The sequence below is a fragment of the Cornus florida genome, unplaced genomic scaffold (genome assembly GCF_030987335.1).
Source record: "Cornus florida cultivar Cherokee Brave unplaced genomic scaffold, ASM3098733v1 CherokeeBrave_3.0.0_Hap2_Chr01, whole genome shotgun sequence".
NCBI classification, from domain to species: Eukaryota; Viridiplantae; Streptophyta; class Magnoliopsida; order Cornales; family Cornaceae; genus Cornus; species Cornus florida.
In genome coordinates, this window is record NW_026775571.1 from 70,844,618 (window position 1) to 70,865,262 (window position 20,645).

At 37.1% G+C, this 20,645-nt stretch overlaps 3 protein-coding genes and 1 pseudogene across 3 annotated transcripts; 3 read left to right on the top strand and 1 right to left on the bottom strand.

Moving 5' to 3' along the window:
- The window catches only part of LOC132274367 (DNA-directed RNA polymerase II subunit RPB2-like), a 29,330-nt pseudogene extending 20,610 nt beyond the window's left edge, over nt 1-8,720 (top strand).
- Nucleotides 8,721-9,091: 371 nt separating this feature from the next.
- Nucleotides 9,092-12,747, top strand: LOC132274376 (DNA-directed RNA polymerase II subunit RPB2-like). Its single transcript, XM_059775647.1, is given in 5 exon segments — nt 9,092-9,185; nt 11,367-11,575; nt 11,690-11,850; nt 11,852-11,978; nt 12,117-12,747. Coding segments are annotated over 5 exon segments (621 nt in total). The 3' UTR covers nt 12,147-12,747.
- LOC132274385 (DNA-directed RNA polymerase II subunit RPB2-like) lies at nt 12,236-14,268 on the top strand. The gene is made up of 8 exons (XM_059775658.1): nt 12,236-12,271; nt 12,754-12,824; nt 12,921-13,007; nt 13,089-13,209; nt 13,329-13,373; nt 13,461-13,575; nt 13,875-13,951; nt 14,038-14,268. Exons 1-8 carry the CDS (start codon nt 12,236-12,238, stop codon nt 14,266-14,268), a joined length of 783 nt encoding a protein of 260 aa, XP_059631641.1.
- Nucleotides 14,269-14,473: 205 nt separating this feature from the next.
- LOC132274394 (putative F-box protein At4g22180) lies at nt 14,474-15,751 on the bottom strand. Its single transcript, XM_059775671.1, has one exon. The coding sequence runs from the start codon at nt 15,749-15,751 to the stop codon at nt 14,474-14,476; it is 1,278 nt and encodes a 425-aa protein (XP_059631654.1).
- Nucleotides 15,752-20,645: the final 4,894 nt, after the last annotated feature.

Consider the following 20,645-nt stretch of genomic DNA (forward strand, 5'->3'; position numbering starts at 1 on the left):
AATTTTGAAATAAATCGACTTAATGCAGCTATTCGTCCTGTGAGGTCTTGCACCTCTCTGATCGTCTTTGGCTCGGCATTCTTAATCAAAGCCTCTGCTTGAGCGGGGCTAACTTCGATGCCTCTGCGGTTGACCACGTGTCCCAGAAACTGTCCAGAACTCACACCGAACGAACACTTGGTTGGATTGAGCCTCATCCCTTATCGCTTTAGTACATCAAATACATCTTGTAGATGCTTCAGATGATCATCCTTCTTTCTACTCTTTACCACCATATCATCAATATAGGCTTCCACAATCTTACCCATTTGATTCTTAAAAACTTTGCTAACAAGTCTTTGATAAGTTGCTCCCGCATTCTTTAGTTCGAAAGGCATAACTCTGTAGCAGTATGTTCCTCGCTCGGTGACAAAAGAAGTTTTTTCTTCATCTGCGGGGTCCATAGGAATCTGATTATAACCTGAATAAGCGTCCAGAAAGGTTAAACGCTCATACCCAGTGGTGGCATCCACCATTTGATCAATCTTAGGCAGCGGGAAGCTGTCCTTCGGACAGGCTTTGTTCAAATTGGTGAAATCAATGCATACTCGCCATTTCCCATTCTTCTTCTGCACAACAACGACGTTGGACAACCAATCAGGGTAGTGCACCTCTCTGATAAATCCCGCATCAAGCAGCCTATCGACTTCTTCCGCTATGATCTGATTATGTTCTGGAGCAAATCTTCGCTGCTTCTGTTTCACTGGTTTGAAATTAGGATTGACATTCAGGGAATGACAGGATACGGAGGGACTAATTCCAGGCATGTCTAGGTGACTCCATGCAAATACGTCGGCATTGTGGGACAAGAAATCCACTAGCTCTTGCTGCTCTTCTCTGGTCAGTCTTATACCTACTCTGGTAGTTCGTTCTGGCCTGGACTGATCGATCTGCACATCCAGAAGGGGCTCCTCGGTCAAGTCGACTGACTCCTCCACCCTATTCTGCTCGAGCGGAGGTTCCTGTAATTGCTATCTGGGGCTTGCCGAACGGACGGGCGCCTTTCCTTTCCCAGCATGCTTTAGTGTGACGGAATAACACTCTTTGGCTGCAACCTGATCCCCCCGGATGTCTATCACTTTATCTCCATCGGGTCCGAGGCACCTCATGACCTGATGCAGAGTTGAGGGTACACCTTGGACTCTGTGAATCCATCCTCTTCCCATCAGGAGATTATACGAGGGGTGAATTTCCACAACCACAAAAGTTTCCATAAGAGCTCGTTCTGCAGCTTGAACTTCCACTTCCACCATCCCGACGGGCTCCACCCTCTTCCCATCGAACCCTAACAAGGGATTTCCAGTGGGCTTGAGCCTCTCTGGTTTAATCTCGAGCCTGTCAAATGTGTCCCTCGGCATGACATTCGGACTGCTCCCAGGATCGATCAGAACTCTGCGCACCAAGCAATCTGCCACTGTCAAACTGACTACCAACGGGTCGTCATGAGGCAGTTGAACACGCTGCAGGTCTGTCCAGTCGAACTTTATCTGCATCGACGGGCTCTGCTGGTGTAGAGTATTCACACTGCCGACCCTTTTTTTCATCTGCGCCTGCCGCAGGCGCACCCGGAGCAGCTCATCTGACTCTTCACTAGGCTCGGGTCGACCATGGATAGCATTGATTATACGAACTGGTTGTGAATTGTGGGAGCTTTGTTTATGACTCCTCTTTATTTGTTCCACCGGTCAATTCTGCTCTATCGCCGAACCTTGAACATAACTCGCGAACTCCCCTCTAGCTATCAACATCTCCACTTGCCTCCTCAGGTTCCTGCATTCGTTAGTCTGATGACCGAAATCAGAATGAAAAGCACAATGTTTAGTTTGATCCCTCTGTTCGATGGGTTGCCTAATTGGCAGTGGTGGATGAAACTTATCTTTGTTCTCCTGATACAGCCTCGCCAGAGTGACCTTTAGCGGAGTAATCAGCTCTTCCTCCCTGGACCTTTTTTCTGCCTTCCAAGAGGTCTGACGTTGCGGCTGAGCCTGCTTCTGCCTGATCTTTGCCTTGGACTTTTCCTCGGTCGACACAAGCGACGTTGTCCGAGCATTAGCTGCCTCCTCTTCTTCTAGGCGCACAAAACCATCGGCTCTTTCATTGAGTTCATCCATAGTAGTCGGCGTGTTCACTACCAGACTGGTGTGAAACGGAGTTCCGCGTGTCATGGCTAACTTGAAGGCTTGAACTGCTGTAGAAGGGTGGCATTCGATCACCATACTCTTAGTGAGATTAAACCTGGTAAGAAAGGCCTGGAGACGTTCATCCTTGTGCTGCCTCATCGTGAATAGGCTCGAGATGTCCTTCGGCGGGCGCTTGTTCCAATAGTACTGGCTTATGAACCGATCGCACAGGTTTCGGAAACTACCAATGGAGCTCCTAGGCAAGTTTTTGAACCAGCTGAGCGCCGGTCCGGCTAGGCTTGTAGGGAAACATTTGCACATTAAAGAGTCGTTTTCCGTATTCAGGGCCATTTTCAACTGGATATGATACACATGATCGATCGGATCGGTCGTTCCGTCGAACAGAATAAAGACTGGCATAGCAAACTTCCTTGGATGCGGGGCATTCAAGATCTCGTCGGTGAATGGTGAATCCACCATCCGAGCTGCGGATCGGAGAGCTTCATTCTCTCTCTGGAGTCCAGCGGTAGCTCTGTGAGTTACGGTTCTGCCCTCCGAACCGTGATGAGTGATAGTAACCATGGAGGGCCGGTAAGACGGATCGAGCGACCGTTCCTCTATGAACTCTCTTTGCTAAGGCGACGCTACTCGACGGCGATCAACCTCCATCACTTCCTCTCGGTCGAACCTTTCCCGATGCGGATCAACGTGAGTCGATCCTTCGTGATCTTCAACTCGACGAACATTTGGCGGCAAATTGTCCATCATCCTTTCATCACGGTGGTGAGCTGACTGATTGTTCTCGTCCTGTTCGCCTTGATGCGCGATATTAGATTGAACACCTCCTTCTCCGACCGGAAGTGGATGCGAAACCGCAGGTATTTGCCGATGTTGCATTCCAGCTTTCAATTCTGCATTCTCTTTTTTGAGAGCTTCAATCAAGTTCATCAATTCCTCAAGCTTTGTTTGCTGGACAGCCTCCATCGGATTGGAGCTTTCACCTATCATTATTCCCGAACAGAGTAAAGGCATTAATCTCAAGTTCGCGAGTAGATCCGAGCTTTGTGAGTAGGAATTTTTAGATCTGGCTTCTAATTCTCCGAATTATGCTCACTGTTTACAAGATCTGAATTGTCTGAACTCTAAATCCGTCAGATCCTGCCACAATCGAACAACTCGTTGTTGCGTAGATCTGAAGTCACTCCTGCCAAAGCTTCAAGAATTGTAATTCCTCCAGAGTAGGTCACAATCGCTCAGATCTGGATCCAAATCCCAAAGATCGAGTCTCGATCAACCGAATTGGTTTGAATCCACTCGATATTCCTCATTGATCAACCAAACTTCCATGCGTTTCCCACAGACGGCGCCAATTGAAGATGCAAGAAATTCGTCCCCCTCTTTCTCTCTCTAGAATTCTTACACCTCAACTCGAAAAAGATCCCCTCCCTTTCCATTCCTTATCCTATTTATAGATATTTACAAGATATTTACAAGATATTTACAAGATATTTACTGATTGCTGGATCTGGGCCTATTCCTCCATAAGTCCTGGTCACCTTTGATGGGCTTACTCGCGTTCGGCCCATATGGCAGTGTCTTTATATGGGCCGACCCAGCTGTACGGACTGAATGTAGTGTTTGCAAGTCGGATCCGGCCCATGTCGTCCGGGGCCTCCTCACCCACATATATCAACCACAGGTCCACAACACAATTAAAAACAATTAAACACGAATTTGATTGATTATAATAAAAAATAAATTACAGATGGCTTACAATTAAAACAGGTTTAATAAAAGTTCCAAATTAGTATATACATGGCCAAATCCAAATTGGAATAGGAAACTAATTATGTGGGTGCGTGACTGTATATACTCAGAATGGATTTATACAAAATGGGTATTCTAAAAGTAATTATGTGTATGTACATATCTAAAACTAATTTTGTATATTTGTATGTATATATATTACAAACTCATTATGGGTTCAAACAAAATGGGTATTCTAAAACTAATTATGTGTGTGTACATATCTAAAACTAATTATGTATATTTGTGTGTATATATATATATATATATATATATATAGTAGAAACCCATTCTCAGTTCAAACAAAATGGGTATGTAAATATATATGTATATATATAGTTCCGTTCAATTGCTGTGCAAGGAGCAATATACGTGACTTTTATAAGTTTGAGTGTTTTAAATAACATTAAATATCTTATAATAAGGAGGTATTAATAATGAAAAAACTAAATAAATAGTTCTACTAAAATCGTTTGAATATAAAAGAGTGAGAGTAGTGGAGTCCTTCTATTACGAAAAAAATAAAAATAAAAAAATTATCTATTAGTACAAAATTTTTGACAGAAAACTCACATGTTTTTTTTTTTTCTAGCTCTTTTCTCTTTCTCTATTCATAATTACTAAGTCCTCCCATATTGTATAAACAAAAAATAATAAAAATAAAAATACTTCCTTAACGGAATTGAAAGGAGAAAAAGAAAAAATTTGCTAAGTCTATTTTCTTTTTCTATTGGGTAGAGTTATTCCATAAAAGTTAATATTTTAGAGAGAAAAGAGTCCTCCTAAAAATAAAAAACTGACTACTAACTTGTTACTTTACAATTAAGCAATAAAGTTCTGAACTTTGGAAAAATACAATATTGTCTCCTTTTAAGATCTTATTAAATTTTTTATGAAAGTCATGAAACCTAATGTGAACAGGCCACCTTAACTAATTGACGAATGACATTTTTTTAATTTATAAATGTTCCACACTTCCTCTATATGTACAGAAGAAAATTTGTAAGTAGCTCCAGGGGCTAGTGTTTTTGAGCGAGACAAATAATGGGTAACAAATGTGAACCTCAATACCAGCATTTTCCAAACACAAACATAACCACCAGTAGTTAGCCCTCCAGACAGTTACAAAGTGTAAGAAATTCTTTTATGGGCTGCCCAATGGAGAGAGTTAAAAGTAAACATAAAAGTAACCGTTGTATATAAAATAACGGCACTCAGCAATACCAGATTCAAACCTGGTAATAGAGCCTCAAGCTGTAACTGAGACTCCATTAAGATTGTGGGGAGGACGAGGTGGAGGCTTGATGTGTCACGACAGTAGATTTTGTCCGCTTTGCTCTGGGCGATTACGGTTTTATGGTCAACACATAAATGCCAAGAACTTCTCTAACAAAAAGAAGGAAAGTCCCATTCAATCCAAGCTCTTCTTGCAGCAGCATAGTCCTTCAGATTCAGCAAAAGAATTCTAGCCCTGATAAAGACACAAATTTTGTTCAGAACAAAGGATTGGGATTTGGGAAGGACAATTTACGAAGGAATGCAAATCCGGAGAGGAAACAGGTGGAATGAACTTCCACCTCGGATTGGAAAATGGGTTACAGATAATATGGAACCAAGTGGATGGCGAAGGGATTGGAGGATGGGAATGTGGGATAGGTGTTCGACAATATGTCTGAGAGGAAAAATAATAATAATAATAATAATAAATAACACTTACAAAATTTGCTTCCATTACAAAGCCAAGGACGTCCAAGTTGAGCATACTGGTCAAATTCAAGTGGGTTAAAATTTATTCTAGCTTCTGGTTTGCTTAAGCTTAACTTAGTATTCTCAAACTCCAGTACTTCAAGACCTTTATCACATGTTATCTGACCCTGTTTTGGCCTAGTTCAAATATGTGTAATAGTGTTACTTACCCTATTCTTGGGGCAATGAGATCAAGCATTGATTCTCAATCCAAAGGGACCTTGCTACACCATCCTGTTTCAGTTCTTCAGTGGTCATTCCTGCGCGCTTTGAAAAAAATATATTATGAACTAGGTTTTGGTCGCGCTGCTAGTGCATCCTTTTGCAATACCGTCCATGGTTGCATATTGGTTTAAAGGATTATATGCATTACTTTCTCCCCTACGCCAATCCAGCTATAAGCTGCCGTATGATTTCACTGAATATGGCCGTTGCAGTCGAACATTATTTATCGTGGAGAAACAAAGACTTCTTATAAAAAAGAAAGATATCCAAGTGTTACAACAAAAGGTATGTTCAATTAAAGTTATTGACATATGTTTTGGCAAAATGTATATCCTCAATGATACCAAAGGTATATCTTTATTTCAGGAAACCCCAGAAGAGGGTGGTTGGCATGATCTTGTAGCAAAGGGATGTATAGAGACACAGAGGCAGAAGAGACTACTATGATTTTCATGACAATTAATGTGAGTATCCAAGAAACAGTTTCAGTTTGGCTCAAACACCTGTCTCGAATTATTGTGTTAATCAACCGTCTCTTCAAGATATAATGGAACATTTACTAAATGTTAATGTTAATTGCTCCAGGATCTTGTAAGTGCGAGGCTTAATCCACTTATTCTGAACCTTATACCCATTGTGAAATACATCCATCGTTGATATTGGGTGTTTGTGTTTCAATTATACCATCTCCCGACCACAACCAAGTAAGTTTATCATTCTGATGACTTTTATCTGATGAAAACATATTTTCTTCCCTATCGTACTTATTTGTTATTTTTGCATTCAGTCTCCACGTCATACATATCAGTCAGCTATGGGTAAGCAAGCCATGGGAATTTATGTCACCAACTACCAATTAAGTATGGTATGAAATTGTCTTGCTCCCCTTCTTTCCCTTTTTCTCTATTTTTCTTCTAAATTTGAGCTTTTCTTATGCATATTGTCTTCTATGACGAGTTAGGATTACTTATTATTCTCTAAATCTTTCAGGACACGTTGACCTACGTTCTCTACTATCCTCAGAAGCCTCTTGTTACTACTCGAGCCATGGAGCACTTGCACTTTAGGCAGCTACCTGCTGGCATTGTAAGTTCTTGCTTTTGTAGCAATAACTTTGGTAATGGTTCTGACAATCTTTTCTGTGTCTTCCTTTCTGATTTAGAATGCCATTGTTGCCATAGCCTGCTTCTCTGGATATAACCAAGAAGATTCTGTTGTTGTGAACCAGTCATCAGTAGATCGTGGATTCTTTCGGTCACTATTTTTCCGATCATATAGGTAATTAAATTTATATTTCTTTTCCCATAATGTTTTTGCACGTTAATTTCTTTGCTTGTTTGTAATTTCTCTTTAAGGATCAGAGATATTGCATTAATAATTTTCTTTTCTGTAGGGATGAAGAGAAGAAGATGGGGACACTTGTTAAAGAGGATTTTGGACGTCCCGATAGAGCTAATACCATGGTAAGTGCTGAGTTTGTATACTGTTGGTGCTCTCCAGCTTGTGTGAAACTGGCATTTATCTGAGGAACTGTTTTCCTGGGCATGCGACATGGTTCCTATGATAAATTGGACGACGATTGTCTTGCCCCTCTTGTGAGTTTATGCAAATTTGTTTGGTTCCACGTTCTTTCCTGCTTGATTCAAATATTCTAAAATTGAGCTATCATTCTATATTAGGGAACAAGAGTTTCAGGTGAGGATGTAATTATCGGGAAGACCACTCCTATTGCTCAGGATGGTGCTAAGGGACAAGCTTCACGTTACACAAAGTGTGATCATAGCACAAGCTTACGCCACAATGACATTGGGACGGTGGATTAGGTGTGCCTTACTTTAATTTTCTCTTCCTGTCAAATTTGGCTGCTGTTGTATGTTCCATTTAGGCTAATAGACCATACAATGAATTTTATCAAGAAAGAATATTAAATCAAGTTTGTTCTTCTTTCAATGCTGAATCTTGGCTTCTTTTTATATTAATTTTCTGTTCTTGGCTTAATTTTATGGTACTTTTGTAGGTGTTACTAACAACAAATGCCGATGGGTTGAGATTTGTGAAAGTAAGGGTGAGATCTGTTCGGATACCTCAAAACGGCAATAAGTTTAGCAGTAGGCATGGTCAAAAGGGAACAGTCGGCATGACTTACATGCAAGAAGACATGCCATGGACTGTCGAAGGCATCACCCTGACATTATTGTGAATCCGCATGCTATCCCATCTCGAATGACAATTGGGCAGCTTATTGAGTGCATCGTGGGTAAAGTTGCAGCTCACGTGGGGAAGGAAGGAGATGCTACTCCCACGGATGTTACAGTGAGTTGTACTCTCTCAGAATTTTCTTCTTCTTCTTCTTCTTCTTCTCTATCTCTTTCTCTTTTTCTCTTGATAGGTAACACAAACCACCCACTTAGTCTTAATTGGACCTAAACCCTCAACCTCATTTTTGAGAGGTGGAGGAGATGCACTTAAGCTAATGTTTGGATATACTATCTAAAAATCATGGCTCATGAGATTCTGAAATAAAAGCACTTTCGCATCTTTAAACAAGTCTATACATTTTTGTATTGGTTGGGGATAGAATGCATGGCCTCTTACATTAGTAGAGGATTTGTTAGTAAGCTCAAGAGCTCCACTTGGTGGGATGATGGTGGCAAATCCAACTAGAATAAGGTTTGTTTGGTAGAATCCATATTTGTCTGTTGGGTTGAATCCGTTGTAGAGGAAATCAATGGATTGAGAAGGCACAACATTATCAAAAAGGAGGGAGAGAAGAAGAGCTACGTAAATGGGAGCGTCCATGGAGTTTATAAACCTACTCTTGGGGTTATGAGATCAAGCATTGATTCTCAATCCAAAGGGACCTTGCTACACCATCCTGTTTCAGTTCTTAAGTGGCCATTCGTGCACGCACTGAAAAAATATATTAAGAACTAGGTATTGGTCGCGCTGCTAGTGCATCATTTTGCAATACCGCCCATAGTTTCATATTGGTCTAAAGGATTATATGCATTACTTTCTTTCCCTGCGCCAATCAAGCTATAAGCTGCCGAAGGATCTCACTGCTAATTAAGTAACCTAGCTTCAAGCAGTACTTGAATAGCCAAGGGTCTTTTAACATGCAACTTAAAAGAAACACTAAGAATCACCTGAGTAAAATGGTTGCGAGGAATCAAGGAAAGATGGGCTGGCAAGTGGCTGTATTTGAGGAACAGAGGGCCTTCTTGCAGCCAATTGTTAGTCCGGAAGAGAGTTTCTGAACCATTTTTATCCCTGCTTTTGATTAAGAAGGGCATTGCTAAGGATCTCAGCTGAAGTAGCTTTTTCCATATCAACTGCTTTGTTGAGGTATGCTAAAATCCCCAAAATATCTCCTTCTGATTAAGTATTTTGTTTGAGTCATAGTTTGTTCTGAGTATTTGATACAAGTTTCCACGTATGTTTTAAAATTGCATCTCTGTTTTGTGTTTCCAAGCTAAGAAAGCCTAAACCACCATTTCAAATGTTGAAGTAGACTTCACTGGTGACACCACTTGACCAATGAATTGGATTGGCATAGTTTATTCGGTGTGTCTTTTCCGTTTACATAGCATAGCTCATTATTAAATAGTTTTCAAATTTAGCTTTTTCATGAATTGATCATTGGAGTTAATTAAGTCTTAAAAGGACATTCTTCTCCATTAACTGGTAATGATAAACCAAGATGACTCTGGTATTGTTAAGACACCCCAAGGAAACACCAAAATCAGCATAATAAAATTGTTATGCAGCCCCCTTGAAGCAAAGCAGTTGATGGTGATAGGTTGTATACTTTTGTTTTTGGTTTTTGTTTTTGTTTTTTTTTTTTTTTTTTTAGTGCTGACGTTTTCTACCTTTGTTACATATTTGAAGTTGTCAAAATTTATATGTTTGCAGACCCATAAGAGTGAGATTCTTTATTTTAGTATTCATTTACTTGCAGAATAAAAGAAGTGGAAGCCCCATAATTGTGAGATTTGATCGAGTCAATATATCTTATGCCAAACAATTTTCTAATAAATTATAGACTAGAAGAAGAAAGGCATTATAGAAAAGGAGATTGTGTTATATATTGATCAATTTAAAGGTACACGGAAAACAATAAAAGATTAATCCATAATTTTCTTTATTGAACACCCATGAATGTGATAGAAGGTGCAGGGTGCATTACATCGATCAATGTGGTTTGGGCAAGGGCAAACAAGACTACCTTAGATATAGTGAAATTGAAAATCTGCCCGAAGTAGTTGGGTAAAAAATTGTTATGTTTAACTGAATGATGGACTTCTGATATAAAATAGTCATTGATTAGTTGCTTTAGTTGGTTGGTCAAGATAACGTATGTTAATAGTTTCACTGAAGGTGGAAATTGAAGATCTTTGTGATTTTAGTGTGAAGTAGCTTTAGGTGGTTGGTTTTGTAATTTGTTTTTCCTGTGTTCCTGGGTGGTTCTTGGAAAAGCCTAATATTTTTTTTGTTAATTTGGCTGAACTGAAATTATGGTTTTGCTTAAGATAATTGGTTAGTTGTTTTATGACTATATGGTTCTGTAACACTGGCAATCCTGGGTTGCTTTTAATGAACCTATGAGACAAAGGATGTAAAGATTCATCATTGTTTGATTGTAATTGTAATTTAAGTTTTACCAGAATCTATTGTATTTATTGGTTAGTTAATGCAATTGTATGTGGGAGATAAAATTCGGTAATTGTTTGATGGGAAGCAAAAATGAAAACAAATTTTGTGTTGGTCTGAGTTCTTCTTGCCTAAGAAGCACGGACAATTCTATGGAGCTTCCATGTTTGTGACATTTTTAGACACTTTTAGACACGTGTTTGAACTTGTCCTCGACTATAATTTCCAAATAAATTACATTAAGTCATACACTTGGCCGGTGCAGCTAAGGCACTGCCCAAGTGATTTTTGTAGCACAAATACATTTTAAAAGGAATCACATAAGACAATTTTGAAAACAAGATGACATGCCTGAATTATTCAACCTTCCTTTTTCTATGGTATACGTGGTCACCACAAATACAATTGTAATGGCAAAAATATGGTAAAATTATAGTAGTAGTATATTTAATATAATTGTCTTTCTGACTTTAAGCCTCATCTTCCACATTATAAATTAATGGAAGTTCTACGTATTTTATATAATAAATATGCCTAACAATGCATTTTTTCCAACTATTTAGGGTCACCATTTTATATAAATAGATATACAAACTTTGTTAGTATTCTGTTCTTTAAAAATAAATGTGATTTTAAATGTTACAAGAGAAATAAATTATTATTGTTATACTATCCATAGAGTAAATTAGTTTTGTTGATTGCTTGATTGAAAGTAGAAATAGAATTTCCTTTATGGGCTAACTTTGCTTCTTGGTCATAATGATTATGGGTGTCTTGCAGACCATTTATGCTTTGGTCAGATATATCTTAGTAAGCCAATGATGTCAGATGGAGAAACTGTGACTTTGTTTCTGAAGGCAGCGAGATTGAGGAATCTAACATACTCGACTCCATTGTTTGTGGATGTCACTAAGAGAGTGATAAAGAAAGGGCATGATGGTGAAGAAGTAACTGAAACTCAAGATTTTACTAAAGTCTTCGTTGGGAAGGTATGTGAATTGGATTCCGAACTGATGAAAGTTTGACATCTGGGAATAGGCTCTTATGCCTCTTTGTTGTCCTTCAGGATTGACTTTCTGCTTCTTTTTTGCCATATACTTTAGGTTCCTATAATGCTCTGGTCGAGCTACTGCACATTATATCAGAATTCAGAGAAAGATTTGACGGATCTGGGAGAGTGTCCATATGATCAAGGTGGGTATTTCATTAACAATGGGAGTGAAAAGGTTCTAATTGCTTAGGAGAAGATGAGCACCAATCACATCTGTGTTTAAGAAGAGGAAGCCAAACAAGTATGCCTATGTGGCAGAAGTCCGATCAATGGTGGACTCCCAGAACAGGCCACCCAGTAGCATTTTTGTGTGGATGCTTTCACGGACTAGTGCCAAAGGGGTATGGGCATTAAATATGGTGTTTAGGGGTGTTTTTGGAGCACTTTTTTTTTTTTATTTTTTTATTTTTTTGCCTTTTGAATTCTTATGGAATTTATGAATTTTTTTTGTTGTTTTTGGGTATGTTATGTAACTGCAGGGCTCCTACCCTTCCGTACATTTGGACTGAGATTCCTATTATTATTGTGCTTCGGGCATTAGGATTTGTTGCTGACAAAGATATATTTGAGCATATTTGCTATGATTTCTCTGACACTCATGGAGTTGCTACGACCCTCCTTGGAAGAAGCATTTGTAATATAAAATCAACAGGTAACTCTCCCACTGTATTATATCATCATTTAATTTTTTTTATCTGTTATCGTTTTTTTATTTTTTATTTTTAACGGGTAGTTAGTGTGAGATTAGCTTTTCTTTCTGGTTTGCTCTGTATTGAATAAGCTAAACTTCAAGCAATATGAATAAATATAGCAGTTCATGTTTCCAATATGAACTAAACATAATCTTCGGGCTTGCTGGCATTAAAATTGTTTTTACCTTTCAAAAGTAATGTCCTTTCGGTTCTAATTCATATTTGGTTTTTTAGCAGCTTCAATATCTTTGTTTAGGTTTCAGCTCTTGTTTCCTAGATTGCAAATTCAGTTTCATTGTAAATGTTAGCATCCATTTGATTTCTTCTCTCTCTTTTCTTTTTTTTTTTTTTTTCTCACTATTCTTGTGGTGATGTGGCAGTGCGGCCTTACTGAGATGGTTATGCTTTTCTTCCCGTATTGCAGGTTGCACTGTACTACGTCGGGAAACGAGAGGCCACTGTTGGTGTCACAAATGAAAAGAGGATTAAATATGTGTTATGAATGCTGGCTGTTGCTATACACGAGTGTAAAGCTGTCTTTTGTGCTTCTTTTTTTGTTTAAGGAGAGTCTCCTGTTCATTTACTTCGTAGGTATGCCAAAGAGATCCTCCAAAAGGAAATGCTTCCTCATGTTGGTGTAGGAGAGTATTGTGAGACAAAGAAAGCTTACTATTTTGGGTAGGTTTTGTCTAATTTGAATATGTTCCTTTTTTGTGGCTTCTTAGTGATTTAGAGAGACATTAATTGCTTTTCTACCAGATATATTATTCACCAGCTTCTGCTACGTGCAATTGGACGAAGGGCGGAGGATGATAGGGATCACTATGGCAATAAGAGACTCGATCTTGCTGGTCCTTTGCTTGGTGGCCTCTTTCGAATGGTTTGTGATTGTTTTAATATTTTGGAGCTTCTATGACCATTTGAAAGTCCTTGATTTTCATTTGGGTTTTCAAAGATTTTGGGTTTCTAAAGTTTTGGTGGTTGTTTATATTACTGCAGCTAGTCAGAAAGTTAACAAGGGATGTTAGAGCTTATGCTCAGAAGGTTATTTTACATACGGAGTCTTTAATATAGTTTATATTTGATGCTTTTGCTGGTGCTTGAATGTATATAATTTTGTGCATCGTGCAGAGTGTTGACAATGGGAAGGATGTTAATCTGCAATTTGCAATTAAAGCAAAACCAATTACTAGTGGCCTTAAATACTCACTTGCTATTGGGAACCGGGGACAGGCAAATGCAGCCGGTGAATGTGCAGTATCATTTTTAAAATGTTCTCCGATTTCTATAGGTGTTAAATCGCCTAACATATGGCTCCACTTTGTCACACTTGTGAAGATTGAATTCTCCAATCGGGCGAGAAGGTATTTTAGTTTTCTCTGTCATTGTTTGTTCAATGATGCTGTTAAGGGTCTAGATTTCCCCATAAGGGCTCTCTCTCTCTCTCTCACACACACACACAGTTTCATCTATGTTGCAACTCCATTGCTTGTTTATTTTTTCTTAACCTTCAGCTTTAACTGTGTTATAAATTGCATTTACCAGGGAAACTAGCAAAACCACGGCAGTTGCACAATTCCCAATGGGGAATGATGGGCCCTGCAGAAACTCCTGAAGCACAAGTGAGTTTGCTGCATAATATAGAATTCTGCGTTATAATTTGCATCTTTTTCTACGTACATTTGTGTGTCATCTGGTGTTACATTAGGCTTGTGGACTGGTAAAGAATCTTGCACTGATGGTGTATATAACAGTTGGATCAGCAGCATATCCCATTTTGGAATTTTTGGAAGAATGGGGTACTGAGAATTTTGAGGTAGAGTATTTTGATTTTGGTATGTGTGGCTGTTATAATTTTAATAAGCTTCTTTCCTTGGTTTACAATTTTCCTTTTAATCTAGTTCAGAACAACTTTCAAAAAGAGGGCCATTTTGATTGACCATCAGAGTGTAGTATAAACTTTCACATACAAGTATCAACAGATTCACAAGGACCAACAAATCAAAAACTACGTTCTTACTGATCAAATCAAAATAAAAAATATATATATGCAATTCAAAAATTTATTAATACACAATTTTGTAGCCTATAAGAATACAAAAATAGGAAGAAACTACTCTGCTAAATTCTATCTTTGGATGTCTCTAGTAGCATGGATTAGGAACAACCCAAATGGGTGCTGGTTGAATCTTCTGCCAATCATCTTCATCTTCATTAATCACTTCTATACTCTGATTCTCCATGTCAAACCTGCCCGTGTCATGCCCATACATGTCATTCTCACCCAAATGATCACAATAGTAATTGTCCGTGAAGTAAATAGAATTCCCTTTACAAGATGGAAAACCCTTTGCTGAATGTGACCCAGATTGATTCCGACCCAAAAACAGCACGCGATCATCGCCTATTGATGCCAGTTGTTCCCATGTTTTCTGACTGAAATCCAGCTTGTAAACATGAAATAGCTTTGTCAAGTGAGAACAAATACAGCATTGGTTCTCTTCATCAAGAAGGTCTGCCTCATGAACAACTACACCGTCCCAGCGAACATGATTCCCAATATACCTCACAATAAGCAGCAGATCACCCTTTGATTCCACTATGTAACTTTGAATGGTATAAAGATCATCTCCAAGAGAATTTTCAAATTCCACCCTTTTCTCAGGAAAAATAGGCTCAATCTGCATCTTTTTTGCAGGGACAGAATTATTGAAATCCCAGATTTCAACTGAAGCTGTTTCACCCAAAGCAATAATATGATCATGGTGAGAAATGATATCACAGTAGGCATGATCTGCACCATCCAGGGCAGTCCATTCACTGTCTCCATACTTCCAAAAGGCAAGCTTGGGATCAATTACACCATATATTACTCCTACCCAGTAGTTGTTCTTACTCTGAATTGGGTCTGATGAGAGTACAACTTTCTTAATATCCCGGACAAAGAAGCAATGAAGGCTTGTTTTGCGAACTTCAAAAAGAGGGAGTTGAATCCTAGCCCCCAAGAATGGATTGAAGATATGTGGGAATGCTTCTTGGTCCAACAAAATCAGCCACCCATGGGATGATCCTTTGCAATTACCCAAGTGTTCTGGAATATTCATCATCTGCTTGTACACTTTTTTCTCTGTAAAATTGTATAAGCAAGGGCTATTTTTTTTGCCATGATCTGGACCAGGAAGCAAGAGCAACGGTTGATCAAATAGGGGACTCTCTAGAGATGATTTTATGGCTTCTGCAACAGAGCACCAAGAACGACACACTGCTCCGGCGCTAAGCAAATCGACCACAGACAATCTGTTCAGGATTGACTTCCACAAGTTAGTGGGGAGTCCAGACCAATTCGGTGGTGTTGATGATGCTGATGTTTTTCTTCTTTTGATGCGATTACCCAAATAGGTTTTCTTGGAAATCACTGCCATGTCTATGTCTATGCTTCGAAACTCTGCAGAGATTGATCACAAAATAGTTTCTTGTATGCGTATGTCTCTGTAATTTCTTGTAGACACAGAGATTGATCACAAAATAGTTTCTTGTATGCGTATGTCTGTAATTTCTTGTAGACAGAGAGATTTATCACAAAATAGTTTCTTGTGTGCGTATGTGTGTGTAATTTCTTGTAGACAGAGAGATTGATCAGAATAGTTTCGCACCGGCGGCCGGCTGTATATGTTATATGTTATAGGCCGGTGTGTGTATATGTTACCTGAAAAGGCGGTGCGTATGTAAAGGCGGCGGTGTGTATGTTATATGTAAAGGCGGCGGTGTGTATGTTATAAAGGAGGTGTGTGTTGTGGGCCCAATTTTGGCCCAATAGTTCCGTTTACACTCTGATTTTGCCTCACTCAAATCCAACTATATATATACATAGATATATTGCTAGGGTATTAGGTGCTTTTGCCCGACTTATCTACAGGATAATGTGCAAAGCATTCCCTTCTAATGGGTAAGGTAAAGTTCGGCGTTCGGACTTGATCCCAATAAATTGCTTGCACTTAAAGAAAATCGAAACTTTAAACTTGATAAATCCGACCCAAATTTCAAATAAAAATGGAACAATTATTATTTTTAATCATTTCTTCTTAATATTTATATCAAATTGCTATTTTATTAATAAAAAGAAAAAATTCCAATAGCATGTTAAATTTTAGAAAACTGCAGTGAGATGTATTTGGTGACAAAAATAAGTGCGGTTAGATAATAGAGGTTTCATCCAAAAAACGCGTTCACAAAGTTACAAATTGTAACTTTTAAAATTGTGTTTTTAAGTAGACGTAGATTTTTTATGATATTATATTGTTTTGGACAATTTAATCCCATTTTACTTTTTATAAATACAATTTTGTCCCTAGTGTTAAAAAAATATACAAATATTATGCAAACCAATTTGTGTTGCCTAAAAACGGGAACTTGCTAGTATTGTTGTTATTATACCCTTCCCTTTAAGAAACCTATATATTAGAAATTTAGTGTCCTTCCTTTTAAGGTTTCACCTATATATTAGAAATTCAAGTTATATTAGAAGTTTAGTGGAGTTTAGTTCCATAATCATCCAATTTTTTTTCATTTATCCAAAACCTATATTTATATTATTTCTTGTCCATATATATCAACATGTTTTTTAGATCAACTTCTTGAATCGGGTAATTATTACTTTTGATTAAAACTATCATAAAGCTACAATCAGTATATTCATGAAAAAAACAAGCAATAATTAGTAAAACTAAATTTCGATCTTGAATCCTATACAATTTGAATTTCATAAATACGAGTGCTAATGTTTTTTTTTGTAAGCAAGAATTCATATTAAATAGAACCAAAACAAAATATACAGAGGGTAGGGATACTATTAGTAAATTCGGTAGTAAAAGTGCTTTAAGCAACATTGTTACCAAACAAATTTACAAGTGCTTTAAATATAAAAATCGCTTTATAAAATACATTACCAAACGCATAACATGCTTTTTACTTACAGTAATTTTATAACCGCTCTACTAAAAACGCTTTTATAGTTTAAAGTACATATAATATTTGATTCTCTTATGATCTTATCTAAGTTAACGACACTGACACCGTTTCATTTTTGAAGTGTTGCCATTTTTGAAAATTGAGAATCCATTCATAAATAAGTGAAAAATTTATTATATTACATGAAATTTTTTATAAAACTAATATGAAAATTTTTTTTTGGTGGAAAAATAATGTAGTGATAGCTGTTTACAAGAACCCATGATCTGATGGCCCACGGACCAGTGTGATCCAACCAGAAAGCTTTCCTTGTAGGCTCGAAAGCCCAACCCAATTTTGACCCCTAATTTCAGCTTGTATGTAGTTATAATATACATCTTTCGAATTCCACGTGGCTTGACATTATTTTGCTGTGAAAAAAAATAATAATAAAAAATCATTGCACAAGAAGTTCCAAAAAAATGCCATTTAAAATATTGTAAGCTCTACCTACTATCAGGTTTGATCTTGGATTTCGAAAGATAGGAATTGTAAAGCGCTACAATGGTTCTTTGTGTAAATGTTGTGAAATAAAAAAATTTACTATAACTCTTGGTTAGTGTCATTGGAAGTTAAAAATCAAGCATATTTTATTTTTAAAAGTAGCATGAGGTTAATTGAACACGATAAAATTCGCTGACGAGATTTACTATTGCATTCAAATGATCAACATAAAGATACTTAACTCTGTTTGAGGGTGCTCTCCTTTTTCCTAATAATAAGGGGAATTTTGACCGAGTTGTCACTCAGTAGCTTACGAAAAAAGAAGCATTATTTTTACCTAAAAAAAGAAAGAAAAAAGAAAGCATTATTCTTGATTTTTTTTTATTTTATAATTATTTATTGATTCTCAATGTGTAACAAACCAAGTCCACATCAAATGCCTTTTCTCCTAATCTCTTGAATTTTGAAAATCCCCCGACGTATGTGTCTTAAAAACCATAAATGATGTAAATGTTGTGTACAAATTTTGAATTTGAAAATTAAGAATTAGTAAATGGAACAAATATTCTATTTTCACTGTGTATGTAAAAAAATCACAAAATCTATGTGATGTGACAAAATTAGATATCCATACAATAATTTTTCACTATTTGTATATAAAATTTGGGTTAAAATCATAAAACCCCTATGTTATTTCCAAATTCTTCATATAACCCCCTCAATTATCAAACAACTCCCTGAAGTAAGAGAAACTATCACGTTGACCCCATTTTGTGACGGAACCGTTAAGTTGTTGCGAAATGATAGTAATGTCATTGTTAATATATTAATTATTTATTAGGTAAAATTGTTGATTTTAAATGGCAAGTTTGACATTTGTGTGAAACGACGTCGTGTGAGGTGATACACACTCCCTCTCAAATAAAACACTCTTTCTAATAAAACGATTTGTGCCCTAAGTGTTGTGTTGTATTTGTGTTTATGTGGGCAGTGTATGGAAGCGAGTGCATGTTGAGTGCGACCGTTGAAAGCAAGTATTGTGTGTGTGCAATCGCTCATTGGGAGAAGATCGTGGTGGATTCCAGGTGGTTTGTGTCACATTTGTTAGATAAAATGGTACCAGGTGTGGACAAACTTTGACTCATTGTCGTTGTTTTGTAGTACTTAGAGTTTTATATTCGTTCATTTTTTATGTGGGTCCTTTTTGTTGGGTGGGTATGATTCAAGATGGGTTATGTCAACTGTTTGGGAGTACGATATTAAGGTTTAATGTTATTGTAATCAAAATTAGGGTTTGTTTATAGGGCTATGGTCCCAGTGAAAATTAGGGTTTGTTTATAGGGTATTGGTCCAGTGATCTATAATTAAGTTTTTTGTTCATAATATATGTTTTGCATAATTTATTTTTTGTAATTTATTATTGAAATTAGTTATAAATACTATTTTTTTTGTGGAACTGTGTCAGGACTATTTCTTTTACTTGTGTCATGTTTGCTTTTGATTTTGTTTTGATGGTTTATGATATTTGTTTTATTTAAAAATTATTTGTTTTAGGTTTTAATCCCGCTTTTGAAAAGTTTTACACACTGGAAATGCATTATAGTAGTCTGTTTGGTAGTATATATTTAAGTCCATTTTTTTGGTGGGTCTGTTGAGATCTATAAGGTATAGATAGTGATCTTATGTCAATGATAGAAATTAAGTACAAGATAAGATTGTTTGGTTATCCTCATAGAACAAGTAAACTATTCTACAGGTCTTACATTGATAGGATTGTTAAGGAATTGAAGACTGACAGGGATATGATTGATATGTTCCAAATGTACCATATGTTCTGCCTAATTAAATTATATGTGGTGTCAATTCCTGAAGTAGGAAATGCAATACCACCTGAAGATAAGAATGAGAATAATGTTGATGTGCCTGCAATAACAAGTGAAGATGAGAATCAGAATGATGTTAATGTGCTTATAATACCATATGAAGATGAGAATGAGAATGAGAATGAGAATGATGATGTGCCTGTAATACCAACTGAAGATAAGAATGAGAATGACAATGATTATATGCCTGTAATACCAACTAAATATGAGAATGAGAATGATGATGCGTTTGCAATACCAACTTTAAATTACAGTGATTTTTATATGCCTAAAATTAAATATGGGAATGATGTAGATTACAATGACAATGTTTGTTGGACTTCTGTGATGACAACTTTATGGTAGATATGATGGATGCAACAAATGGAATAAGAAATTATGAAGAAGCGTATAGGAGGTTGATGAAGTAAGAAATAATGAATATGCAACTAAGGTGAATGAGGGCAGAAATGATGTTGACCATCAAGTAGATGACGTAACTGAGGATACACAACCTCATATTGAATCTGATAAAGACGATGATAGTGATAAAGCTTCTGAATATGTACCAAGTGAGGAGTTGATGAGTTTGGCTTTTTCAAGTGGTGGAGAGGATGAGGATGATGCCACAAGTGGGCCATCTTATCTAAATTTCAATGTTCATACAGACTTGGGAAACAAGAAACTTGAAATAAGCATGAATTTGGTTGGGCAGCAGAATTTAGAAAAGCAGTCAGGACATAGCTATAAAAGGCAAGTTGGATATAACATTTCAGAAGAATAATGGAGATAGAATCTATGCAAGGCAAAATGTGGGTGGATGATTCATGCCTCTAAAAATGGTGAAGATAAATAATCCTTCCAAATAAAAAAGTTCATTGATTATCACAACTGTACTGGTGTAAGGCACAATAGGCAGTTGACATATAGTTATATTGCAAAGCATTATACTGGAAAAAAACCAAATTGCACATTGGATGGCTTTGTTGAAAATTAATTTAAT

What these genes read in the sequence shown, in the direction of transcription:
- LOC132274385 (XM_059775658.1), top strand. Translation starts at nt 12,236, where the DNA reads ATGGAGTTGCTACGACCCTCCTTGGAAGAAGCATTT. An exon ending in GGGACAGGCAAATGCAGCCG is followed by an intron (nt 13,576 to 13,874) that starts GTGAATGTGCAG and finishes TGCATTTACCAG; the next exon opens with GGAAACTAGCAAAACCACGG. An exon ending in CAGAAACTCCTGAAGCACAA is followed by an intron (nt 13,952 to 14,037) that starts GTGAGTTTGCTG and finishes GTGTTACATTAG; the next exon opens with GCTTGTGGACTGGTAAAGAA.
- LOC132274394 (XM_059775671.1), bottom strand. Translation starts at nt 15,751, where the DNA reads ATGGCAGTGATTTCCAAGAAAACCTATTTGGGTAATCGCATCAAAAGA.